This window comes from Primulina eburnea, chromosome 9, assembly GCF_022965805.1.
Source record: "Primulina eburnea isolate SZY01 chromosome 9, ASM2296580v1, whole genome shotgun sequence".
NCBI classification, from domain to species: domain Eukaryota; kingdom Viridiplantae; phylum Streptophyta; class Magnoliopsida; order Lamiales; family Gesneriaceae; genus Primulina; species Primulina eburnea.
Window position 1 is genome coordinate 32,207,655 of NC_133109.1, and position 24,784 is coordinate 32,232,438.

At 35.3% G+C, this 24,784-nt stretch overlaps 2 protein-coding genes across 6 annotated transcripts; one reads left to right on the forward strand and one right to left on the reverse strand.

Moving 5' to 3' along the window:
* Positions 1-6,852: 6,852 nt before the first annotated feature.
* LOC140841751 (uncharacterized) lies at positions 6,853-17,132 on the forward strand. Of its 3 annotated transcripts, none has more exons than XM_073209404.1 (16): positions 6,853-7,093; positions 7,185-7,268; positions 9,920-10,060; positions 10,175-10,245; positions 11,507-11,600; positions 12,311-12,423; positions 12,582-12,631; positions 13,754-13,839; positions 13,945-13,995; positions 14,600-14,647; positions 14,887-15,007; positions 15,085-15,265; positions 16,137-16,274; positions 16,360-16,472; positions 16,608-16,676; positions 16,774-17,132. In XM_073209404.1, the coding sequence occupies exons 1-16, from the start codon at positions 6,911-6,913 to the stop codon at positions 16,884-16,886; spliced, it is 1,656 nt and encodes a 551-aa protein (XP_073065505.1). In that variant the 5' UTR covers positions 6,853-6,910; the 3' UTR covers positions 16,887-17,132. The 3 variants fall into 3 exon arrangements, with proteins under 3 accessions (XP_073065505.1, XP_073065506.1, XP_073065507.1); XM_073209405.1 differs by having other exon boundaries at positions 12,311-12,388; positions 12,565-12,631; XM_073209406.1 differs by lacking the exon at positions 12,311-12,423 and having other exon boundaries at positions 12,565-12,631.
* A 1,576-nt stretch (positions 17,133-18,708) lies between these two features.
* Positions 18,709-23,438, reverse strand: LOC140841753 (protein ALTERED XYLOGLUCAN 9-like). Of its 3 annotated transcripts, none has more exons than XM_073209410.1 (2): positions 20,903-23,438; positions 18,709-20,168 (listed from the first exon to the last, which is right to left on the reverse strand). In XM_073209410.1, exon 1 carries the CDS (start codon positions 23,097-23,099, stop codon positions 21,996-21,998), a length of 1,104 nt encoding a protein of 367 aa, XP_073065511.1. In that variant the 5' UTR covers positions 23,100-23,438; the 3' UTR covers positions 18,709-20,168; positions 20,903-21,995. The 3 variants fall into 3 exon arrangements, with proteins under 3 accessions (XP_073065511.1, XP_073065508.1, XP_073065509.1); XM_073209407.1 differs by having other exon boundaries at positions 18,709-20,252; XM_073209408.1 differs by having other exon boundaries at positions 18,709-20,290.
* Between the last annotated feature and the right edge of the window lie 1,346 nt (positions 23,439-24,784).

Here is a 24,784-nt window from a genome sequence, read left to right on the forward strand (position 1 = left end):
CTCACAGATTAGGATCCGTGAGACGGTCTCACATGATACCACTCTTTCCTAATTATGATATAAGATCGTTTAAATATGATCAATTTAAACTGCGATATGTAATAATTTCAAATTATAGTACATACATTAATTAATTTTTGTAATTACGATATTATCTATATTTGAATATAAATCATATCAAGAAGATCAGCATCGGAAAACCATTTTCTAAACCATCCATTAAAAAATATATTACATTTTATGCTAAGAGTATTATTTTTTACTGTGAATATCGGTATGGTTGACCGTCTAACAGATTAGGATCCGTGAGACAGTCTCACATGATACCACTCTTTCATAATTATGATATAAGCTCATTTAAATATGATCAATTTAAACTGCCATATGTAATAATTTCAAATTATAGTACATACATTAATTAATTTTTGTAATTACGATATTATCTATATTTGAATATAAATCATATCAAAGAATAATAATAAAAAAAAAAAACTAAACAAATACACAATATATATATATCAAAGGTCACTGGTTATAATACTGGGAAAAAAAATGGAACATATTGTTGTTCTTATCTTATATTTATCGAAATATCATTTCTCTATCTGATGATTTCATGAACTTTCGCGATATTATCTCTCTATCCAAATTTTTGGGAACCGAATATTCGAGTACGAAATCGAGATTAAAAAAAAATCAGTTCTTATCGAGACAAGACAATAATTAAGTAGAAAGGTTCGATACGAGACCTAGAATATTCAAATCCAGATGATAATAAAAATTAAATCATTATTATCTTAGACAAGAACTAGATAGGAAGGTTCGACCCCACCCCTAAGTAGTTATCAGGAATTGATGAGAGAACTATCCAGCAGTTTGGACTTTGAAATACCGCAAAGCGCTGTTTAGTGCTTATTGGCTAAATTGTTGTAGGGAATATTTTTTGGAGCAAAACTTAAAGCAGGCTTGGCCTCAAGAGCTGGATTATATGGAGAACATTTCCCCACAATCTATAGGGAAAATTACAATTGAGATGCAATCGAAATTATTGGTGTTAAAAAAATAATATTATTAAGTAAATTTATCAAGATTTAACCAAATCGTCTTATTTTTATCGCTTTAAGAATTAAATTATTCAGGTTTTTCTTATATCAAATTTTGTGTAGTTTGTTCTTCTCTCAGTTTAGGAAAACGGAGGACTTATGTTAATTTTTCGATGACACGCAGTTATCAATTTACGTCGTATGATAAATACATTATAATAAAGTTTATCTTATAAAAACTATATTGGAACAAGTCGTGTTCGCATTTAAAGTTGTTAATATAAATAATTTTTGGGGAGATGAATTTGAAATTTATGAAATTGTTTATAATACAACCATAGATCAAAGTTTAAATTCATATTTACATGTTGATAAGGCAAAGTTTATTAGAAATGAAATCAAATGGAACTTGCAAGCAAAACTCCATTGAATGTGTGCAAGGTTTTGCAGAGAAGGTGAATTGAGATCTAAAAATCTAAATAGTAACTACCACTAGATTTAGACCAGAACAATAAGGAAGAAACATGTTTTTCTATTTTAACGTCTAGTATTCCCCCTCAAGATGGGGAATAAATGTTCTCAATTCCTATATTGACCAACAATGCTCGAAATCTAGATGGAAGAGTCTTTTAGTGAACAAATCTCCAACTTGTAACTGCGAGGCAACATGTAGAACTTTGATGATGCTCAACTGAATCCTCTTGCGCACAACGTGACGGTCAATTTCGATGTCCTTTGTGCGTTCATGGAACAAGGGGTTGAATGCTATATGAATGACGGCTTGATTGTGGCAAAATAGTGTCACAGATTTGCCATGGATTTGTACTCGTCTTCAGCAGACGATTTTGATACGATTTGTTACTTCTTTGATTTCCATGAAACTAACAAGTTTCCAAGCATCACACAAAATCCAAAAAACCGATCGATATGACTCTGGAGAAGCAGCCCAATCAGAATCCGAAAACACGTGTAATCCGACTTTGGACTTGGAGATGTAAAATAGGCCTTGTCCTGTCTTCCCTTGACATATCTCAAAACAGAATATAGAGATTGTAAATGAGCAGATCTTGAGGCAGAAACAAATTGGTTTAACTTGTTTACTTAAGCCAAATCTGGACGGGTGATGGTGAGATAAAGTAGCTGATACTCACTGAAAATTTAGTGTTTGATTCCAACAGGTGATACTAGTTCGAGTGCATACCTCGAATTTAATCTAAGCCTGAAATCCAACGTAGTCTCTTTGATGCTCAAGTCAGAGACTGAGTATATAATGAAAGAGCAGCTAAAGGTACTGCTGAAAGTCAATATAGTGAATGAATGAATTAGAGACTCAAAGCTTGTATTTATAGGAGAGTACCTGGGCCGGATGGACCGGGAGTCCAAAATCTGTATTGGGCCTAATCTTGATGGGCTTAGTCATGGGATTAGGTGAGTTTTTTAAATGATGTGGGGCCCACGCTGAATTTTATATTCAGAATTTAGAATCCCACATCGGAAATGTTTAAAAAACTGATCGTAGGAATTAGTTATAAATAGAGCTCAGTTCCTTCAGTTTTGTATCCCAAAATCAAAAGCTTTTCAGCTTTGATAAAAAGAGAATGCATAGAAAAAAAGAGTGTATTTTTTACTTGAGTGCGAGAATTCTCTTTTGTGAGTTAGAGAAAATATTTTCTCGGTATACTCGGGGTTGGGATCGTGAGATATTGAGTGTATTGGTGTATACACTTGTTGTAATATTTCTTCCGGTTATAAAAGTTGCAGTGCTCCGTGGACGTAGCCTATATTGGGTGAACCACGTAAATCTTTGTGTTTTTGTTGGTTGTTTTATTCCGCAATTTTTGGGTACTATTATCATCGTGATCGGCGTCGCTTCGGGGTAATTTCCCAACAACTGGTATCAGAGCCTTGTTGTGAAAATTCTTAAGAATTCTGAGTATGCTCTGTGGTTGCAGCTTTGTCTGATCTTCCACATCAGAAAAGATTTTTTTTGATTTTCTGTTAAGGCTAGAGAAGTGATGGCCGGAGATGATGGATCGGGACCGGGAATCAACAAGTTCGACGGAACAGATTTTTCGTTTTGGCGGTTACAGATTAGAGATTATCTGTATAGCAGGAAGTTGCATCAACCTCTATCTGGAAAGAAGCCGGAAAAGATGGAGGATGATGACTGGAAGCTTCTTGACCGACAAGTGTTAGGTGTAATACGATTGACCCTAACGAAGAACGTGGCACATAACGTGGCGGAGGCAAAAACAACAGAGGAGATGATGTCCATTTTATCGGACATGTACGAGAAGCCATCAGCAAGCAACAAAGTGCATCTCATGAAAAAGTTATTCAACTTGAAAATGGGAGAAGGTGCTTCGGTGGCTAAACACATCAATGAGTTCAACACGATTGTTTCTCAGCTAACATCGGTTGAAATTAATTTTGATGCTGAGATTCGTGCACTTATTCTTTTGGCGTCTTTACCAAATGTTTGGGAACCAATGCGGGCAGCGGTTAGCAACTCTGTTAGAAAAAGAAAGCTACAATTCAATGATGTCAGAGATCAAATTCTTGCTGAGGAAGTTCGCAAGATGGATTCTGGTGAAGGAACATCATCAAGTTCTGCTCTAAATCTCGATAATAGAGGAAGGGACAAGAGTGGCGAAAAGAGTTTTAACCAATGACATGGTAGATCCAAGTCAAGAAATGGAGAAGACAATAACACATTTGAAAAGAATGTGAAGTGCTGGAGCTGTGGTGAGACTGGTCACTTGAAAAGGAATTGCAAATCAACAAGGAACAACGCTAATGTTGTTACTGAGGAAGTACATGATGCTCTGTTATTATCCATGGAAAGCCCTGTTGATTCTTGGGTTATGGATTCGGGAGCTTCGTTTCATACCACTTGTGATCGCGATATGTTTGACAATTACATTGCTGGCGATTACGGAAAAGTTTTCCTGGCTGATGGAAAACTCTTGGAAATTGTTGGTATGGGTGATGTACGGATGAAAATGTCAAATGGATCTGTCTGGAAAATCAACAAAGTCAGGCATGTACCAAAATTGACACGCAATCTGATCTCGGTGGGACAGCTCGATGATGAAGGCCACAATGTGACTTTTGGTGATGGTTCCTGGAAAGTGAAAAAGGGAGCCATGATTGTTGCTCGAGGAAAGAAAACCGGAACACTTTATATGACTTCCAGTTTGAGAAAGAAATTAGCGGCTGTGAATGCTGGAGCTAATTCCAGTCTATGGCATAGTAGGCTTGGCGATACGAGTGAGAAAGGAATGAAGATGCTTGGTTCAAACGGAAAGCTACCGAAATTAAAGATCGTTGAACACAAGCTGTGTGAAGCTGTATTTTTTGGAAAGCAGAAAAAGGTGAGCTTTTCAAAAGAGGTCAGAGAACCAATATCGGCAGATTTGGAGCTGGAACATACTGATGTATGTGGACCATCTCCTGTGACATCCCTTGGAGATCACTCAAGATATTATGGCACTACTGTTGACGATTCGAGCAGGAAATTTTGGGTTTATTTTGTGAAAAATAAATCGGATGTTTATGAGACCTTTAAACAGTGGGAGTTAGCCATGGAAGATGTGATGGATTCACTGTCATCCAATCACATGTGGGAGTTGTCAGAACTTCCTGAAGGTAAAAAGGTTTTACAGAGCAAGTGGGAGTACCGATTAGAACATGACGGTAGCAAGCGGTACAAAGAAATACTTGTTGTAAAAGGTGAAAAGAAAGTCATTGGTTACACTGATATTTTCTCTGTGGTGGTAAAGTTAACTACTATCAGGACTGTACTTGGATTGATGATAAAAGAAGATTTACATCTTGAACTATTAGATGTAAAGATGATTTTTCTTCATGGTGAGCTAGATGAAGAAATGAATCAATCACATGGATTTGAAGTACGAGTGAAAGAGAAAATGATGTGCAAACTTCAGAAGAGCTTGTATGGTCTCAAACAAGCTCCAAGACAGAGGTACAAGAAGTTTGATGGTGTAATGAATAATGATGGTTTTTTGAGGTATCAAGCTGATCACTGTTGTCATGTGAAGCTTGATGGTTATTATATCATACTACTGATATATGTAGATGATATGTTGATAGCAGGAGCTTGTCTGGAGGAGATGGATAAACTCGAGAAAGAGTTATCAAAGGAATTTGCTTTGAAGGATTTGGATGCTGCAAAACAAATCCTTGGAATGGGGATCCTTAGAGATCGGGTGAATGGAGTCTTGAAGTTTGAGAAGATTCCTGAAAGCAATAATCCAGCTGATATGCTCACGAAGGCTGTTATCATTGAAAAACTGAAGTTGTGTTTGACTTCAGTTGGTCTCCTGGACTAACAAAGGAAGTATGAGCTGCTGCACTGATGGTGTGAAGACATGATTGGAATCAAGTCTTCAAGTGGGAGAATTGTTAGGTGAATTTTTTAAATGATGTGGGGCCCACGCTGAATTTTATATTCAGAATTTAGAATCCCACATCGGAAATGTTTAAAAAACTGATCGTATGAATTCGTTATAAATAGAGCTCAGTTCCTTTAGTTATTGTATCCCAAAATCAAAAGCTTTTCAGCTTTGATAAAAAGAGAGTGCATAGAAAAAAAGAGTGTATTTTTTTCTTGAGTGCGAGAATTCTCTTTTGTGAGTTAGAGAAAATATTTTCTCGGTATACTCGGGGTTGGGATCGTGAGATATTGATTGTATTGGTGTATACACTTGTTGTAATATTTCTTCCGGTTATAAAAGTTGCAGTGCTCCGTGGACGTAGCCTATATTGGGTGAACCACGTAAATCTTTGTGTTCTTGTTGGTTGTTTTATTCCGTAATTTTTGGGTACTATTATCATCGTGATCGGCATCGCTTCAGGGTAATTCCTCAACACTTACGGTACACGAATGGATCTGTTAACAACTCACCATCATCTTGACTAAGTTTTGAATTAGCATCCATGAGAGTAGTTCGTGGTTTACTCCCAAGAAGACCGGCTTCAATGAGCAATTGAAGAGCATATGATTCATTCAATCCCATCAAAAAATGCATAACACAATCTTAATTTTGGTACTTCACCCAATCCTTTGTAGAACCATAAATACACGCCGATATTGGCTGGAAATCCTTTAATTCATCCCACAGGGTCCTCAAACAAGAGTAGTAATTACTAACATCCATCGAACCTTGCTGGTGAGTGCCATAGACATTGCACGACTCCAGGTATTGTAGTTGTTTCCTGCGAGTGAGTGAGATACGAGTACGAGACAAGAATGATAGCCATTTTGGATTAAATATGGGTTGCTCAAATAGTCGAGAAAAACTCGTCCACTCTGAGAATTCGAAGCTTGGACATGTTATGCATTAGGTTTCACCATGGCAGAATTTTAATTCTCCGATACCATATTAGAAATGAAAGCAAATAGAACTTACAAGCAAAACTCGATTTAAAATGTTTAAGGTTTTATCGGGAAGGTGAAATGACACCTAAAAACCTAAATAGTAACTAACACTAGCTATCTATTTATACCAAAATAATAAGGAAGGAGCGTGTTTATCTATTTTAACGTTTAATAAAATAAAATGAATTTTAAATCATAATATTATTTGATAAATTGAAATCCATCATAATTTACATAAAAAAATACTATAAAACATTCAAAAAATAATGTCTTACTTCAAAATTCTCAATCCAAACTCAACTTAAACTTTTAAAATATATTTTTTAAGAATTAAAATCCGATTATTTTTATATAACTATATTAATATATGATAAATTCTAGTTATGTATACATAAATATAATATAATAATAAAAAATAAATAAATAAATTTCCTGTGCTCGGACCCGGCGCTCCAGTGCGCCTGAGATGAGGAAACATGGAACTTTCAGGTTCAGTGTGAAGACGTCAGCATACGTCATCACCGCATCTGGTGTCGCCTCTCTCATATACCAGTGCACCGATTCGCCAAGCCACCCTTCCACCCGCTCACTCGACTTCCCCTTCAACTTCCTAAACGGCGTCGTTCGCTCTTCTCGCGCCATCTTCAACGTACCTCACTCAGTACGCTTTGTCTCCATTTATCCGGTTTTATTCGATTTATTTTGAGTTTCGGCATGCTTTTGCTTCTTATTTTTCGCAGATTGCTTCTTGCGTGGTTGATTACAGGCGTTCTCTGTACGGCGTGCCCGCAAGTTCGGATGAGTACGGGCGTGTATTATCCGAGGTTTGGCAATCATTCCTTCATTGGTTTATTCGCTTCTTATTTACCTATCAATCATTCATGCTGCTTATTTCTCCTCTCGCTGCAATTATGGCCCTTCAGTCTGAGTGTTTTGCTAGTATTGTTAATTGTTAAACCCCGGCAATGTTCAAGTCTGCGGTAGGAGGAAAAAAGATAGTTTGTAAATATGAGACAGAAAGTAGCTCTTTTTACCTGTATCATATCTGGTTTATTTATAGAGTAGTCAGATGTGTACTTGTGCCGTACCTAGTTTATCTACAGAGGTGGTGGGTGGAATGAGGCCTTTTCTTCCTTTTGGGAGTTTAATGCTTGCCTGAGCTCTAGTACTACGATAATAACTTCCTAGGCATCATTCAGTGGTACATATACATTTTTCATGATCCGAGTGGACGGTTCCCTTATGTACACGGATTTGTCACCACCAGATTGTCCTTGGTTTGCAAAAAACCCAACTTTCGGCCGAGTTGAGGCATTTGCTCGGAAGGTTGGGTTTGGAGTTGCTGTATTCTCCATTTGTTCTATTACCAACTCGACAGTTTGGGTACTTTGCTATTCTGAGTTGTGGTTTTGGCTCAGGACATTTGGTTCTCAGGGAGTAAAGTTGGGCAATTTCATTATTGCCCAGCCATCACCCAAGTAGATAGTTGTCTTTAGTTGACGAGTACCAGCAGAGGCCAGGTGCATTAATATATCAACGTGTATGCATCATATTTTCATGTCTTAGATAGCATTTATCGATGTTATTCTTTTATTTACGTTGTGCTTGTGAATTTGGTGTCTTAAAATTGACACGACTCATTACTTTATATTACTTAATTATTAATTTGGTGGGAACGAAGGAGTATGCCTAGCTTTCCTACACTTGGTAATACACATCCATATAATATAATTTTTTGGTTCCATATACAATTCATACGGGACCATAATACATAATATTATGTGTTGCACATGTTTTGTTTCCCCAGTGTAGTTATGATATATACCAAATTAAATATGACGAAAGATTTAGTAAGATGAATTTTCTAAATTTAGAAAATATGAAAATTTAACAACACTTTATAATATGAAATAAAAATATAAACAAATAATAATTTAATAAGTAAAACATAATTATTTTTATTTTTTGAAAGAGTTAAATCGAAGAACAAAATTATATACGTTATAACTAAATGTGTGAGGGGTAATTTTGAAATTAAAAAAGGCTTCACCAAAAGTTGGTTAATTATCAGGGTTTCTCCCTAACTAATAGTGTATATTATTATATAATAAAAAAACTTTAACTGTAAGCATGTGTAGTTCTAGCTCGTAAGTAAGGGTGATGCCTCCTCCTCTAATCAAATTTGCCTTTATAAGTTTATATATATGCAAGTACAATCAAAATGTAAGGAAAAAAGGATTTAATCCCACTCAGATGAGGAAAAAAGCGGCATCATAAATTATTATAATAAAATAGTATCTAATTTGTAAAAGAATTATATCAGTTTTTAAAATTTTAGTAAAATAATTTTTTATTTATATTTAATTAACTAATATAATCTAGAAATATTATTTCTACTCTAAGCATATCTTGTTACGGATAATAATTTTTCTCTTTGTGATTTGAATGTGTACTATAAAAATGCTATATGTATATTAAAAATTAAAGTATTGTTGTCGTGATAAAAAAAATTTGTTTATCCTCTAATTTAAACCTGACCTCTATTACCGGGTAGTTACTATCAAAATACAGCATTTAATTCAATGAATATCAAGATAATTTTTTTTATTTTTTTAAGTTGGAAGTGAAATTTGAATAAATAAGCGCATGATCTCTAGCACTAAAAATGATATTTTCGACACTTTAGACAATAAAGAAATTTGTTAACATTTTTCAAAAAGTATTAGAAAGTTTTGTTGTAGCATTATGAGTTTTTTACTCCCCTCACTCTTGGGTCCTGGCTCCAGGCTCCATGCCTCCTACATGAAATGTGTTTTACCTGGTATATCATGGATTTAGTTACCTATTGTCATGTTATGCACTTTGTCCGAGGAACCAAAGTTACCTACCTGGACAAAAATGTAAGGAGTTTGGTAGTGGACGAACATGAGGAAATAAACACTTTTACAATTTCCAAGGTTCATGTTAGTTTCTTTCTATCATGTTAATTTTCTGTAGTTAGACATTACAGTACCAAAACTTGTAGGTATGACGTATGATGATATTGATGAAATGCCATAGCTGATAAGTTGCACATTGAAGCTTGAAGTGAAGAGTCAGTAAATCTTAATCTACTATATGTGTCTGTCTCCTCTTCTTATTTTCATTATTTTCATTATATGTTTGCTTCCCAAGTGATGGAGAACTAAATCTCAGACAGCCCGAGCTGGTTGATAGCCATAGTTTTTCACCTTTTCCCCGAATGCTAATAACCTCGTACTCGCATAGTCCAATTAAAAATATAAGCGATAATTGGTGAAAATGACGGCTGTTCGACAATGTCATTTAAAGATGTGTTATTTTTATGTTCTCGAAAACATATTTGGCTTTGAAGTCAAAGTTACGTATGATGGGTTAACTTGAATACTATTCATCGATGTTATCACATCTCTAACCTTCTTATTCTTTCATTTTTATGTCTTTTGACCTTGTCCAGATTCATCAACGGTCAGCAAGCAAAATATTAAAACTATGTGATGCCAACAGAGGTTTCTATGTCAAAGCTGGTCAGTTTGTTGCAGCTATGCGTCAAGTACCCAAAGAATACTCATCTACTCTTTCAGTGTTACAAGATCAGGTTTTTAGTTCAATCATCTTCACTGGTGTTATTTGTTGCGCGAATGCCTGTGCTGTATGTGTAACTAATGGATTGGTTATTGTTCATGTTTTATCATGCTGTATCACGCTTTAGGCAGTTCCTTGTAACTTTGAAGCCATCAGAGACGTTATAATCCGGAGTCTGGGGAAGGATTTATCAGAGATGTAAGTTGTTACACGTTAATTCAGCTTCAACACTGTACGTGAATCACTTTTGCATTAAAGCTACGTGCTTCCTGATTATACAAGCAGAAATATATCACTGATTTCACAACTTAAATTGCGGGTACTTCTTCGTCAAGTAATTTATTGGTCCAAATTTAGCATTTTCAAGTTTAAGACTTTTCGAAGAAAATTCAGTCATTGAGTTTATTGTGTCTTTGTCATGCCAGTGACCTATTTCCGTTCCAACCGATGAATTCTTTGAAATTTTCCGTGATAATGTTACTCAGTATCCAAATCTCAGCACTCAAGTTTCGAGGATACTTGCAAGTGCCAAAAGAAATAATATCGGATAGAAATGTTAATTATTTGAGTTGGAAAAGTTATCGACTTATATGGCATATCTATAAATTTTCAGGGAATGAATCTGAGGGGCATTTTCTTTAAAATTACTTTCTTCCTTAATTTCTCACTGGTTACAACTGAACTAGATGGAAGCGTACTCCATGCTTGTATATTATCTTGCTGAGTCTGAACATTTGTATACTTGATTTATGTGAGTTGCCTAACTAGTACAGTTTCATTGTTGTGCCATGCTACAATAATATTGAATATACGTCTCAGTCTCCTTTGATCCTCACACAACCACTAGTAGTTACTGGAATTCTCAGTTGTTTCTAGACACATTTGCTTGAAGCGATTCGACTTCTTTTCTTTCTGGGCATAGACATAAATATAATAAATGAATGGGTTGCAGATGGTACTTGAGCCTAGTTTCATGACCGAGTGCCCGTACCACCATCAATACCACCCGAAAATTATTAAGATTCAAACTCCTTATAGAATGACAACCAATTGTCCGATCCTCCTATATTTGAAAGTGCTTTCAAAACACTAAGTTGGTTTCTTTCAAAGAGTTAATATAAATGTCCCCCATCAGGAACTTGCAAGTACTTATTTATGCATTTGAAATTGCTTTCAAAAGATGCCTTTGGCATTATGCCTCCGGTAAAAGTTGTTTTTAGAATATAGGATTCCAAATAGTTTGGCATAAAAGGTGGAGAACCTATTGGAATTAATTGCTCTAGCTTTCTTGATTTGTGGTTGTTTACTACTGTAAATGTTTTCTCTAGGAATAGCTTTATTTCTCACTTCGACTTTCTTAGTTTGTCTCTATTCCATTATCTGTAAGTATAAATTTCTAATTAGTATATAGCTTCTTAGAATCTGAACCTTATGACTTTTTGATACTTGAATTTTTTAGATTCTTCTCATTCAATGAACAGCCAGTTGCTGCTGCTTCAATCGCTCAAGTACACCATGCTGTGCTGAAAGATTTGCAAGAAGTGGCAGTCAAGGTTCGGCCGTTGAATTATCCTGGTTCAAAGTTTTTATTTCTTCTTTACTATCATGTACTTCAATACCTTGGAACAATAATGATTTTGTGTTGCCTTTTCCCTCTGTATTGTTATTCCATGACTTTAAAATAATAAAAATGGCTTGCCGCGAGGAATTTTTATCCTTATCTGAATTTGGTGGATCTTGTGGTGACAGCTTGATTTAAGTAAATATAGTTGTCATAATTGTGCCTCCTTCGGTTATCTTCTGTCATTTTATTGACTTGGATTTGATTGCTATTCTACTGATTGACCAAAAAGCAAATTCGCTTCAAACTCACAAGGCTCTGCTTAGATAGGTATTTGTTCAATAAGAAAATTTTCGAATTGATTCAGTATGCCACTTCTTGCTCTTATTTTCTTCTATGTATGTGTGTGTGTGTGTATTACTTTGGTATACTTTAAATTAATCCCATATACATTATGAAAGCTTTTGTTTGCATTCAAATGCCGACTATCTCTTTGTGCTAATTAAAACCTTCTTATTTGTTTTTGGAACATCGAACGAACTTCTTGTATTGGGTTACAACAAATTCTTTGAACTATTAGATGTGGACCATATGTAATCAAATATTGACTTAGCAACAAACAATTCTGTTGTTCTAATGCCCAAGGAAACTCTAGCGGAGTAGAAGCCTGCTTCATTGTTTGTGACATTTTCTGAATCCCAGGTCCAATATCCAGGACTACAATATTTGATGAAATTTGACCTTGCTACCATGGATTTTCTCTCAAGATCAGTTGCATGGGTGAGATTTAAATGGCTCATTAGCTTAAAATTTTGGTTGGTCCTCTTTTGCTAAATTTGTGAAATTTTATCGCATATGAAATTTTTGTGCTTCCTTTTCGTATATGACCAATAAGTATACTGTCAAGACACATGACACTGCTTGCCTGTTAAGTTGTCTGTTTCTTCTTTCTCCAGCTTTATCCTGATTACAGGTTTCATTGGATGGTTTCAGAATTCGCAAAGAATATTGCTTTTGAACTTGGTAAGTTGTATCGACTTATATGCTGTAGATATGATTTTGTAAATAATTTTTTCTTGGTATTATTTCCGTATTGTATACGGTGTTGGTCACAATTCATTTTGATTCTACTGTTGTAGCTTGCGTTGATAATCTCATGAAGCTGACTGAAACATCTAATGACTCCTTGTTTTAGTTCCTCTTTTATCTGGACTGTAATTCTGTCTGCTGAAAACATATAAAAATATTCCTTTTGACACTCTCAAATCCATTTTAGTTTGAATTGGCCCTGATTGTTTTAGCAACCAGCTATTTTGATCAACATTTATAATGTATTCATCGAGTAAAATTTATGCCTATTTCTCTGTATAATTTATTGCAAATTCTAAAATACCGGTTTTCTTGGAATACACGAATGAAGTTATTGCTATTTGCTGATGTTGGTGTATTTTGGGGCATTTGCCAACTCAAAATTGTTGAAATCATTTTCTTGCTTTCTTTTTCATCAGATTTGATGTGTTTTACATATGGTGGAATTTCCTTCTGCAATTCCTTTGGTGGCGAATAATTTTCTTTATGTGATAGCATCATAAAGACTGAAGGGCACATGAGTGGTATATTATTTGGCCAATTAGCTGCGTAGACCTGTCTTATTCTTTTTGGTTGTTATTTAATCATCTTTCTTTGGAACATAAAGGTGAAGAAAGAACAAAAGTATACTTTTCCTTTCCTGTAAACAAACAAGTATTCCACATTGGAGAAGCTTAATATTTGTTTCTACTAGCATATTCACAGTTATTTGTCAATGGGATCATTTGCCATTAATTTGATATTTGCTCTTGATTCGGTCATTTATGCAAGCTAATTCATGCATGAGCGACTTCAGGCTGTCCGAGTTTGTTGTCAACCGAGATTTATTGTCTATACATAGTTATGCCTGTATGGAGTTCCATTATTTTTTGTGGGTATGTTTTAATCACCTTTTCATTTGTAAATATTTGGGTTGAATTGTTCAACTGTTAAATATTCATGGTATACATGCTGCTCCAAGTCAAAGCAAAAAGATGAACGAACAAACTCATCGCTGTTGCTTTTTATGAATATCATGCTTTGCTTCAACTGTTTTTACTTCTTATTTTCATTTAGATTTCATTCAAGAGGCTAAAAACTCAGAAAGAGCAGCAAAAAACTTTAAAAACAACAGCATGGTCAAGATTCCTTGTATTTATTGGGTAGGTATTATTTATATAATTGTTTCTTCAGCATTTTTTGTACCTCGATATTGAAATACTGGTTTTAGCTTGTCTTTAAGCTCATTGTCATGATAATGTCTCCAGGATTATACAAGCAGCCAGGTTCTGACTATGCAGTTTTCCTCAGGAAAAAAGGTGAGATTAACTGTGTGCTTTATTTGGAGTGCAAACCTGTGAACTGTGTTTATTTCAGCTTTAGCTGAATTCTCTTATAAATGCATATACTGCTCTTTTTCAAACTCTTGCGAATGTTTCAGATTGTAAAGCAGAGTTCACTCTTTTCTGAATTGTGGCACTGTTTGGTTTTTTGTATATAACCAACCAGTCACCAAATCACACTTATATATCTGTGGAGATGCCCAATTTTCATTATTATTTTTTTGGTATGTTTTAAATCTTTGTTTCCATTTAATTGCCTGCAATTTTTGCAGTGCGATTTCTCTTTTCTGTCTGCATAGTTCTTATGTCAACTTGATGATTGCTCCTGCCTTGCGTATGATCGATCAGTTGTTTGAAATTTGTGTGCATATCATTTTTACATCAATATTAGTTGGGGGCCCTGGTGGAGAGTTTCAGTGGTGAAATTTGATAAAAATGGATTCTCCGTAAGTTATGGAAAAGGGGTTGATGTCATAGTTATTGGGTGCCTTTGTGTTGATACTTTTGACATACATTTAAAATGTGATTTTATTTTAATTTTGACTTACATACCCTCAAACTGATATTCCGTAGCTTTCAGGTTGATGACTTGAAGTTTTTGAAGCAAACAGGAATTAGTCCTCTTGAGGTTAGCACGTTGGCATATTAGCGCATAATGTGTCATGTGATGTCATCATTTATGCTATTCTGAATGTAATAGGGTACATATGTGATTTCTTCCTATGTAAAAAGTTTGTGAAGCTTTCAGTATCTGATAATGTAGCCGGTGCGTGAATTAATATAAACTTAGTGGCTTCAAAACTTGAAGCTTTTCCCTCATCGTACATTCCTCTGTTCTATTTTTCCTTTTGGCTTGTATTTATATAGGTTGCAAAAGCCCTAGTGGAAGTGTTCGCTGAGATGATATTTGTCCATGGTTTCCTGCATGGAGACCCACATCCTGGGAATATATTAGTCTCTCCACATGGGCCCAAGGGCTTTTCATTAGGTATGTTCTGGTCACTTCTTGTTACCATTTATTTTTAACTGGAGAAGTTTTTATTTGTTTTTTATATTTGAATGTAGTCATTCTGGATCACGGGATCTACAAGTCATTGGATGAAGAATTTCGACAGAACTATTGCAAACTCTGGGAGGCTTTAATTTTAATGGACTCGCAAGCGATATTGCAGCTAGGTGATGCCTTTGGTGTTGGGAAGTTCTCAAGATACTTTCCTGTCATATTTACTGGAAGAACCATTGACAGGTAGTTGTTTTTGCTTGGGCTATCTATTTGTTCATTACATTTTGTGAATGAGAGAATGCCGAATCTTGAGGCATTTTTTCTGGAGAAAAATTCTTTTCTGAGTTATTTGTGGTATCTAATGGCAAACTGGTTAACAATCCTAGAGACCCGCATTACTCAATTTCCTATTTTGTAGATCGTTATGGAACAATTACTAATCCAGAGAAATGTTAGGTTAGTTTGTGTATGCTGGGTGCCTTTGGAAAGCACCATGCAGAGCAATACTGGGTTGATTGCTTGTTTCCTGTGATGTTAAGTTCAAGGTTATGTACCCATGTAAGTTATATGAGATCAACCACTGTGAAAAGAATTATTTCAATTTTATTGAGAAAAATTGAATTTAGCGAGACAGAATATTGGCGATGAAGAGAAAGAAGTCATTTTGCAAATGATTAAAGAATGTGTCAGTATTTTTAGATAGTTTTTTTCAAGTTAGTGCTCATGACCTCTTCGAACTATTTATGTGAATTAAAATTCCAGCAATTGAATATTCTAAGTGGATGGTTGTAAAACTAGCTGAGTATTGATTTGAAAATAATTTATCCGCTCAATTACCGATGCAATAAAACATGACCAGCATCTGTCTCCCACAATACCTATTTGAATTGGGTACTAACATCTCTTTGAAAACTGTGTGGTCAGAGAACAAAGAGTAGAACAATTCCGATCTTCTCTTTTGGTAGGTTAGGATTTTAACAATTACCCGAATAATTTTTATATTTTGAAGATTTAAACCAGGATACTTTGAAATCTGTAAGCAGTATACATGAATAATATTGAAATATTGATTTTGTTGATTTGAGTCTAACTAGTTATGACTTTTTCTGATAAGTAAATCTACACTTGGAAGTCAAATGCTACCTGAAGAGAGAAAAAATCTAAAGCAGGAGCTGAAGTCTCTAAAAATGGAGGACATATCTTCCTTTATGGAGTCATTACCTCCTCACTTTCTTGCCATCATGCGAACTGAGTAAGGAAAATTCTGTTTTTTCAATTCTAATTACAAGGAATTCAGGTTTGATTTGATTCTTTTAATAGTTTACTTGATTATTCAGCGGCCTACTAAGGTCTTTGGTCAGCAAGTTGGGTGCTCCTCAAACGATAAGACTACTGGCTTATGCTAAATTTGCAATACGTGGCCTCTCTCAAGATTCCAGTTCTGTACCAGGTGAAAAATCCTTGTTAGCTCGATTGATAGTGTATCTGCTTTGTTGTAAGATAAAAGTTCTTGAATAAAGTGAAAATATTAACTGTGTTTGGATGTTCTGTGCTCGTAACTTTACTGTCAATGTGCAATTTGCAGGCTCTGCTATGTTTCTTGTCTACAGATTTAAGACAGCCTTCAAATATATACAACTGAGGTTACTTTTAGGTAAGCAAATTTGCATAGTCTTTTTCGTCTATGCTTATTATTCAACTTGCTTAGCATCCGGAAGAAAATGTAAAATCATTGGCATCTTGATCTACAGAAATAATTGAGTTGGCGGCTTACATGGATAACATCAGGCACAAATTAGCTACGAGATTGGGACGTTTCATTTTGTCACTTGGAGATCTAGTTCATTGTTTACGTCCCTTCTGATGGTTGCCTCTCAAAAAATGTTGCTGGGGCGGGGGTGTACGGGGTAAGGGGGTGTTAAAAAGGGCTTTTCTTTTGAAAAAAACCTGTTGTGTAACTGTGGGTGATTGGTCTAGGTATGGTATACGATTTAGTTTATGTAAAGATTCTCTTCAAGTCACAAAGCAAACCTCAACATGATAATGGTGTAAGCACAGGGGTTTCTAACTCTGATAATAAAAAATAATATAGACGGGTTTGAGCTCGTTATTATTGTTCTTAAACTTCTTACCCGTTTTTACGAATTGTGTTTGATTTTTCAACTTCACTATCCCTTTTATGAACTGTTGCATTTGATGAGGAAGCTATTGTTGTACTAGTTTTCGTACCGAGCTTTGTTAACTAAAGGGTAAAAACTTAAATGCTTCCTCATTCCATGTCTCTAGATTTTTATAACAGTCCCCACTGCAATTTTTTTTTATGTTTGTTTGAACTCCACAATACCCTTCTTTTTAACCGATAACCTTGTATATTTATATTTTGATTCTTCATTCATAATCTCCATTGAAAAGTGTAATACTTGAAAATGTGGAACCCACAACGGCTAAAATCCAGAAGATATCGAGCGACAAAAAGAACCCCTTGAGCAAAGAAGTGCAGAAGGTGGGTATAATCGAAGTGAAATGCTCATTGTACTAAAGTAAAAATTTGAGGAAGCAAGTTTATGTCATTGAACCCCGTTTACTTGGGTACAATTTCTTGAGTTGTCACAGTGAATTGAAACTCATTATGTAGAGCTTTGTAAATATATGCCGGGATGTGGAGCAAGTGTTTTTATTCAATTCATATTCGTTTTTTACTATTTGGTTCAGAGTTTTTTTTGGGTTTTGTTGCCGGGTTCGATACGAAAGTTATAATTTTTTTAATTCAAAATTGAAGGAGAATTGAATACAACACAGCTGTGTTGGTTTTCTGTACACATTAGTAAGACTGGTACTTGCAAATTATCAGAGAAAGAACAAAAAGTTTGAACTGGTAAACACGGTTCGTGGAGCGGATGGATGATATGGAAGGCGTTTGTGTTCGAGGAAGGCAGATTTGTCAAATACACAATGCTGCTAATAATTGAGTTCAAACAAGTACAATGTAAACATGATATATCGGCCTAATCAAGCGACGCCAGCAGCTGCACCTTGTACCCTTGGCCCTCTCTCGCGTATGAAGACACGTGTGATACTCTCACGCTTGAGCTCTAGAAGAATATAGATCTTTCATCCGTTGTAAGATTGATTCGCTTTCGGTTTTATTTGATTCAGTATTTGTATATAAATCAGGGCACATCAATCAATTACGAGAAATATAGAAGAAATTTATCCAAATCTGAGTGTTATTCATTTCTCTAACTTGATATCGACTACTGATATGGAGTATGCTCCGTAAAATGCACAGGCGGAGCTACAACCTCTTGTACCCGGGCTTCGGGTGTCCATTTTTGTTTAAAAAAAATTATATGTAAATGTTTGTATAATTTTGGATAAATTTGATACTAGCCCGGATAGATCAAATTTAAAATATTAAAGGAAGTTATAGTATTCTAGTCCGAATAGCGTCAGATTCCTGGCTCCGCCACGATAAAATGCATAAAAACATGCGGGAGTGCCTACGCCTAGAGGGTTTCTCCCGGTGGTACCATAAACATGACAACAAACGTGCAGATTCACAGAAATGATCCCATACCAGTCGCCCCTAATTCCTCCTCTACCCCGTTTATTCCTAACATGATAGTATATAACTAACACAAACGCTGAGTTTCTTCCTAAATCTCATTTATAGATGCTCCGCATCATAATAATATTATATTTCAGTTCATTCACCATCATATTTCCAGAAGCATTTTTGCACGTTTCATCATTCTTCTCAGTAACTTCAGTAAATGTAAAACCACAACATCAATGCATTAGGCTATTTCACTTACAGTTGGACGCTTTGTTCGTCTATAGACATGCTCAAGAGTTTCTATTTGCGCTTTCTTCATCCTTTTAGGTAGACCAGTAGTTTCGCATTTCATGAACTGGTAATCTCACCTCAGCTTTAGGCTTTGTAGTTTGTGGTGTCTGCTTCAGTTTCCTCGATTTTCTCCTCTCGTTCCGTGCTTGTTGACAGGTTTATCAGGTAAAGCAGCACTCAGCGTGACGAGATTTGGAGGGTGTCACGAAGTAATTCAAGGACAACATATTCAGAAAAATCATAGTGAAACAAATACATGTCCATATCCACAAATTCAGCAAAGAGACGTGGACGGCTACAGTCAAAACGTGAGAAAAATCAAGAACAAAACCTCCATAAACTACCCACATTCGACTACCATAGAAAAGACGTTCTTTTTCTAGTAAGACAAGCAACTAAAAGGGCTGCTCCGTTGCTTCAACAAGCTCTCCAGCTATACAGATTAATCTTGACTATTCTTCATACATTTAGACAAACAAAACAAGAATCATTCTATAAAATTTACAATAACATACTAAGAACTAGAAACATGATACAAAGCGAGTAAGACTCGGACTTACACCAGTCTTCCACCGACCAGTTTTCAAAGCATAGGCCAATCTACTGGATTGCCAATTCTTGAGCTTTATCGGGCTTTCCTCCTCTTCATCCCCCGCTTAATCATCATCCACATTATCAGATTCTTCTTCGACATCTTCGTTATTGTTATCTCCATAGGCCATAGCCATGGAGCCTAATGCCCCAAGAAGCTCATCTTCCTCCAGAGCCTCGGCTAGTTCGTGCTCAAGTTTTGCAAGTTCTTCCTCACTTAAAAAGTCATCCTCAGCATCCCCACCAATCAAACCATCGTTTTTCAAATCTTCTTCGAGCTGACTAAATGGTGCCTCAAAAGCATCTTCATCTATATCATCATCTTCTTCCAGATTTTTATGACTCAAAAGTTTTCTGCATATAGCACAAAGCTTTAAAATCACAGCAACCAGATTCCCTATACGTATCAATTCAATGTAAATAAACCAACAACAATAACCCAGTTTCCCTTTAATGGTCTCTGATTTTTTCTCCTCGAATGTGAAAAAAATGCACAAAACGTATCTCAGTACCTTATGTATTTCCTTAGTAGGAGCCGAGTGTTGGTGCAGTTTCTCCGGGGTTCTCCGGAGGCTGGATAAACTAACGATGGCGGCTTGCGAAGAAGGAGACTGAATGTTTGGACGACCCAAAAAGATGGACTTTTTGCGGGAACTACTGCCCGGGATTGCAATGGATATCCCAAGAGTTGTCGCCACCATTTCGCTACTGTGTATATTCGCAGCATTATTTATTCTGCTTCCTTTTAATGTCTAACAAACAATAATATGCTTCACACACGCTTTTCCCAACCTTTAGAAGTTGTTTGACGATTTAGAAAGTACCGAACTCTGCCCAAATATTAAATTCGAATTAAATCTAAATAACCAACAAAAATTATATAATTTTAGTCACAAATATTGTGTTACCGTTTCTCTTGCTACAAAGAATTTACTATGTAAATCAATAATCGCAAATGTAAATACATCGCCATATTACTGGTAATTAACATAGGTTGTTAGTAATAGCAAAACACATCTAATATACATAACTTAGTGACATTTTATCATTAGGTTTTATGTTTACGCATGATTGATGTTGCTTCTTAATTTTGGAATGATGATTTTTGAATGGTCAAAGCGAATCTAAATGGCTAACATAGTGTTTGCAAATGCTTAAAAACGTGATCAAGAAAGTTTTCTTTTATAAAATCGCAACACTAACTAGATCGATTGCAAAATGACTATGTTCCACTCAATTCAGGAAGACATTGATATCGCCACCATGGCTGATTAAAAGTTGAAGTAAAACACTATACAATGCACAAGCATAAAAGACACCACTCTAGACCTTATAGATATCACAATTCTATACTTATACTGAACATCAGTTACAATTTCATGCAATAGGAATCTGTTGAGAGAAATAGATTTCTCTTTGCCCAAGTGAGACACAGAACATACCAAGAAAACTGCTCGTATGGTGACTGGAGGACAAAAGGCTCCTAGGAAGCAACTTGCTAGCACAATGGCCAACCACAAGCCTCAACCAAACAACTGGTGGAATTAAAGGCCTAACTGTCACCATCCTGTTCAATTTGCAAATAACAAAGGAATACCAATCTCTTTATCAGAACATTGCCTTTGCAGAGATTGTTCGTGAAATAGCTTAGGACTTCCAAACTAATCTGCATTTCTGTCCTACCTTTTGCTTTCTAGATATTTATAAATTTATCTTACCACTCATAACAAACAAGAAGCAGTAAAATTTATCCATTCATGTATAATACCACCTCTCCCAAGGCAGACGAGGGCATGATATCGAGTTCATCCTAAACCACCACACGTAGAATCGATGCATTTAAACATTTAGATATATAAGCACACATATGCATAGGTTCATGAACAAATGGCAATATTCAACACACCAACCAAGTCAAACCGTTCAATCAAGAGGCACATATTTTGTTCACCTAAGCACAAGCCATCTGTCTCTACAAAACAAATATAATAGCTAAAAGAGAGAAATGTAATGATAATCTCATGAATATAAAATGAAAGGATTATATACATTTATAAATATAACAAGTTAAGATAACTTATCAAGGATTTATAAAGAAAAGTGAATATTCCATTAAGAACCAACATAAGGAAACAAAAGTAAAAAATTTCGAAAGTCTACATGTAAATCAGACAACATATACAACTAATGCAGGAAAGGGAAACCCCGACTGATTGTTTTGGGCTGAAAAGGTGTAGTTAGGATACTAGTGCAGAATTACATTGATGTTCACGCCAAAATTGGATGTGAGGTACTAGCAGTTGCTCTGACTAACAGCAAAAGTTGCTTCTCATCGTGTATAAGTTTTTGTATGCCAAAAAACCAAAAAAATAAAAACCTCCATGTCTGCTGCGACAGCAGAACTTAACTGATGTCAAGTGCCAACTAAGAGAACACTAGAAAGATTCAGATTCAGAACTGAAAACACCAACGGATACGGAACTATTTCAACTTATAAACAATTCCTCGATTGTGCAACCGCGATTCAAAATTCCATTATTGTAGCTTCTGGTTAGATTCAATGAGCAATGCATTCAGCATTATTTGAACGGCGGCATCATAAACAAGTTGATCATAATGCATTCCGTCAACTGTACATTGAGGTCCACATAATTCACTTAACAATCGAATATCTAGATTCAAAAGTGGCCCACCCGATTGTCGCAGTAGCTCGCTTTCAATAAGTTTGTTATTATATAAATCACACACTGTATCAGTCATCCTCTCCCTCTTCTCCGCTGTGTTCAGAATTGAATTTATCAATGTTGGAATCCCGAGCCAAAAGAAATGCACCAGCTGGTTGGATGGAGCCTGGCTTAGCCCTCCATCGATAGCATCTAAATCCGATGAGACCGGCATAAGAGCCAAGCAAGAATCCTTGAATTGCGTTAATGAAACACCATAATCTGAGACATTGTTCAGATGCAGCATATCCCATAATCCAGCTCCCATCACAACAACATCAGGGTAATTGTTGTTTCCCTTAAAACGAACCATCAATTCAGTCAAATTTCTAACATATGGAGCCCAAAGAAAATCCAACTTCAGAGCAATCTCATCCACCACCACTGAATAATCAGTATGCCTCTTGAACAAATCCCCCCTCACTCTCTCCATTTCCTCGGATCCCATCACTAACTCTAACAAAGAAACCACCATTAACCTCGCCTGAGAATCACCGGCAACCACCACCCAAGACCCGTTTAACAAAATAGATGCATCCAACTTCTTCAACCTCTGAAACTGACATTCAGCAACCTTACCAGATTGAATCCACTCCCAAGATCTCTTTTTACAACCATTGTCATTCTCACATTCATCATCAGCACTATACACACCACTATGTAAAAAGAAGAGACACGAATCACGACGCAAAGAAGACTCACCAGTAGGGGACGTAATTATATCCGTCGGCGAAAGGAAATCGGAGACTGAAGGGAAATACGGCATCAGATGAACACCAACAGCTAGAGTAATGAAGAGGGCACAGCTAAAAAAAAGCATCTTGTTACGGCTCAAATGCCAACCCGCCATTCCCATAGGCACAAACAACACTACACAGGCCGCCAATAGCCCCAACTGGACGGCCCCGAACATCATTTTCCCTCTGCTTGCTCGATCCACACACTTTCCTACGCTTCTTTCTCACGTTTGCGAATTGGGATTTGATGGGAAAGAGTAAAAGGCCAATTCTTGGTAGCTTGTCTGTAGGCCGATGGCGACTGAACAACAATTTTGATGATTAGCAACGACAAATGAAATTGTTCTGGGAAATGGAGAAACGGTTATCCGGGATTTGATTGCAGTTTGCAGGTGGACCGGAGACAAGACAACCTTTTCGATCGAAGAGAGACGATTTGGAACTTGACGAAACAACTCGCTTGATTATCTTCAGCTCAAAAACTTTTGGAACAGTTTAACCGATGATTTGCGATAAAAATATTATTTTTTAATTATTAATATATGTAGATCTATTTCATAAATAAAAACGATATTATATTTTTTTCTGCTCAATCCAAAAACAAGATCGACGTTATTCCGGTTCTTCTCACATTTTCGTTTCAAGATCATCCGTTCATCTTCATTCTTCTTTTAACTTTTTTGGCATGGATCGTATTTTGTATTTTGTGAGACGAATCTTTTATTTGGGTCATCTATAAAAAAATATTATTTTTTATACTAAAAGTATTATTTTTTATTGTGAATATCGATAGAGTGTACGGAATCATTTCAATAATTACTGATTTGGATGTGGGGGAAAAGTTGATTGATGGGGTATATTTAATATTATATTATATTATTCCAAAAGATTGAGATTACCTTTTTGGATGAATCCAATCTCATTATTAAGGTTTGGTTTGAACGATTACTAACTTCTAATTATTTTGTAGATTTTGAAAAGATAATAATTATAAAATGTCAAAAATTATATTTAGTTCGTCAAAAATTTGGATGAATTTTTGAAATTTATCGCTCACACGTGATCTCTCTTTATTTCTCGCATATGTTTCTCTTTTCTCTGTGCTCTATCTTCCTCACTTTGTCTCCTCTTCAAAATATATTTTTATATAAATTTTCTATTTTTTCTCTTCAGATTTTTTGTTTTTCCTTCAGTTGCTTATTTACCTCTTTTTTTTTTTTTACAGTGATATAAAATCAAAATCAAAATTACTAATATCATATGAATTTTTTAATTTTGGAATTGATTTTGTGATTCTAAATTGGCAAAAACTTGTGTGAGACGGTCTCACGGGTATTATTTGTGAGACGGATCTCTTATATAGGTCACCCATGAAAAAGTATCACTTTTATGCTAAGAGTATTACTTTTTATTGTGAATATGGGTAGGGTTAACCCGTCTCACAGATTATGATCCGTGAGACGGTCTCACATGAGACTCACTCATCTAAATTTATGATGTTTGTAATATTCAATAACAATAAAAATGATCCAGAAATCATAACATTGCTTAATTATTAAATATTGGAATAATCACGAAACAAACCTGATAAATAAAATAAAATAAAATGAAAGAAAATAATTAAATCTATAATTTGTAAATAAATTTATGTTTCATTGATAGAACAATTTGCTTAATTTGTTGTCTAAAATATTACATTTTTTTTCTTTATTAAGGTTTAGAATTATAATTATGATTTTTAAATAAATTTATCACACTACATATAGAAAAACTATACAATTTTATTGTTCCACGGAATTGAAAGTAGTAATTATTTTTTTAATACCTAAAATTAATTTGCTATATTAATTTTTTGACTACAAAG

Coding starts and splice junctions, on each gene's coding strand:
- LOC140841751 (XM_073209404.1), top strand. CDS start 6,911: ATGAGGAAACATGGAACTTTCAGGTTCAGTGTGAAGACGTCAGCATAC. Junction 7,094..7,184: donor CTTCTCGCGCCATCTTCAAC/GTACCTCACTCA, acceptor TATTTTTCGCAG/ATTGCTTCTTGCGTGGTTGA. Junction 14,648..14,886: donor CAGGAATTAGTCCTCTTGAG/GTTAGCACGTTG, acceptor GTATTTATATAG/GTTGCAAAAGCCCTAGTGGA.
- LOC140841753 (XM_073209410.1), bottom strand. CDS start 23,099: ATGATGTTCGGGGCCGTCCAGTTGGGGCTATTGGCGGCCTGTGTAGTG.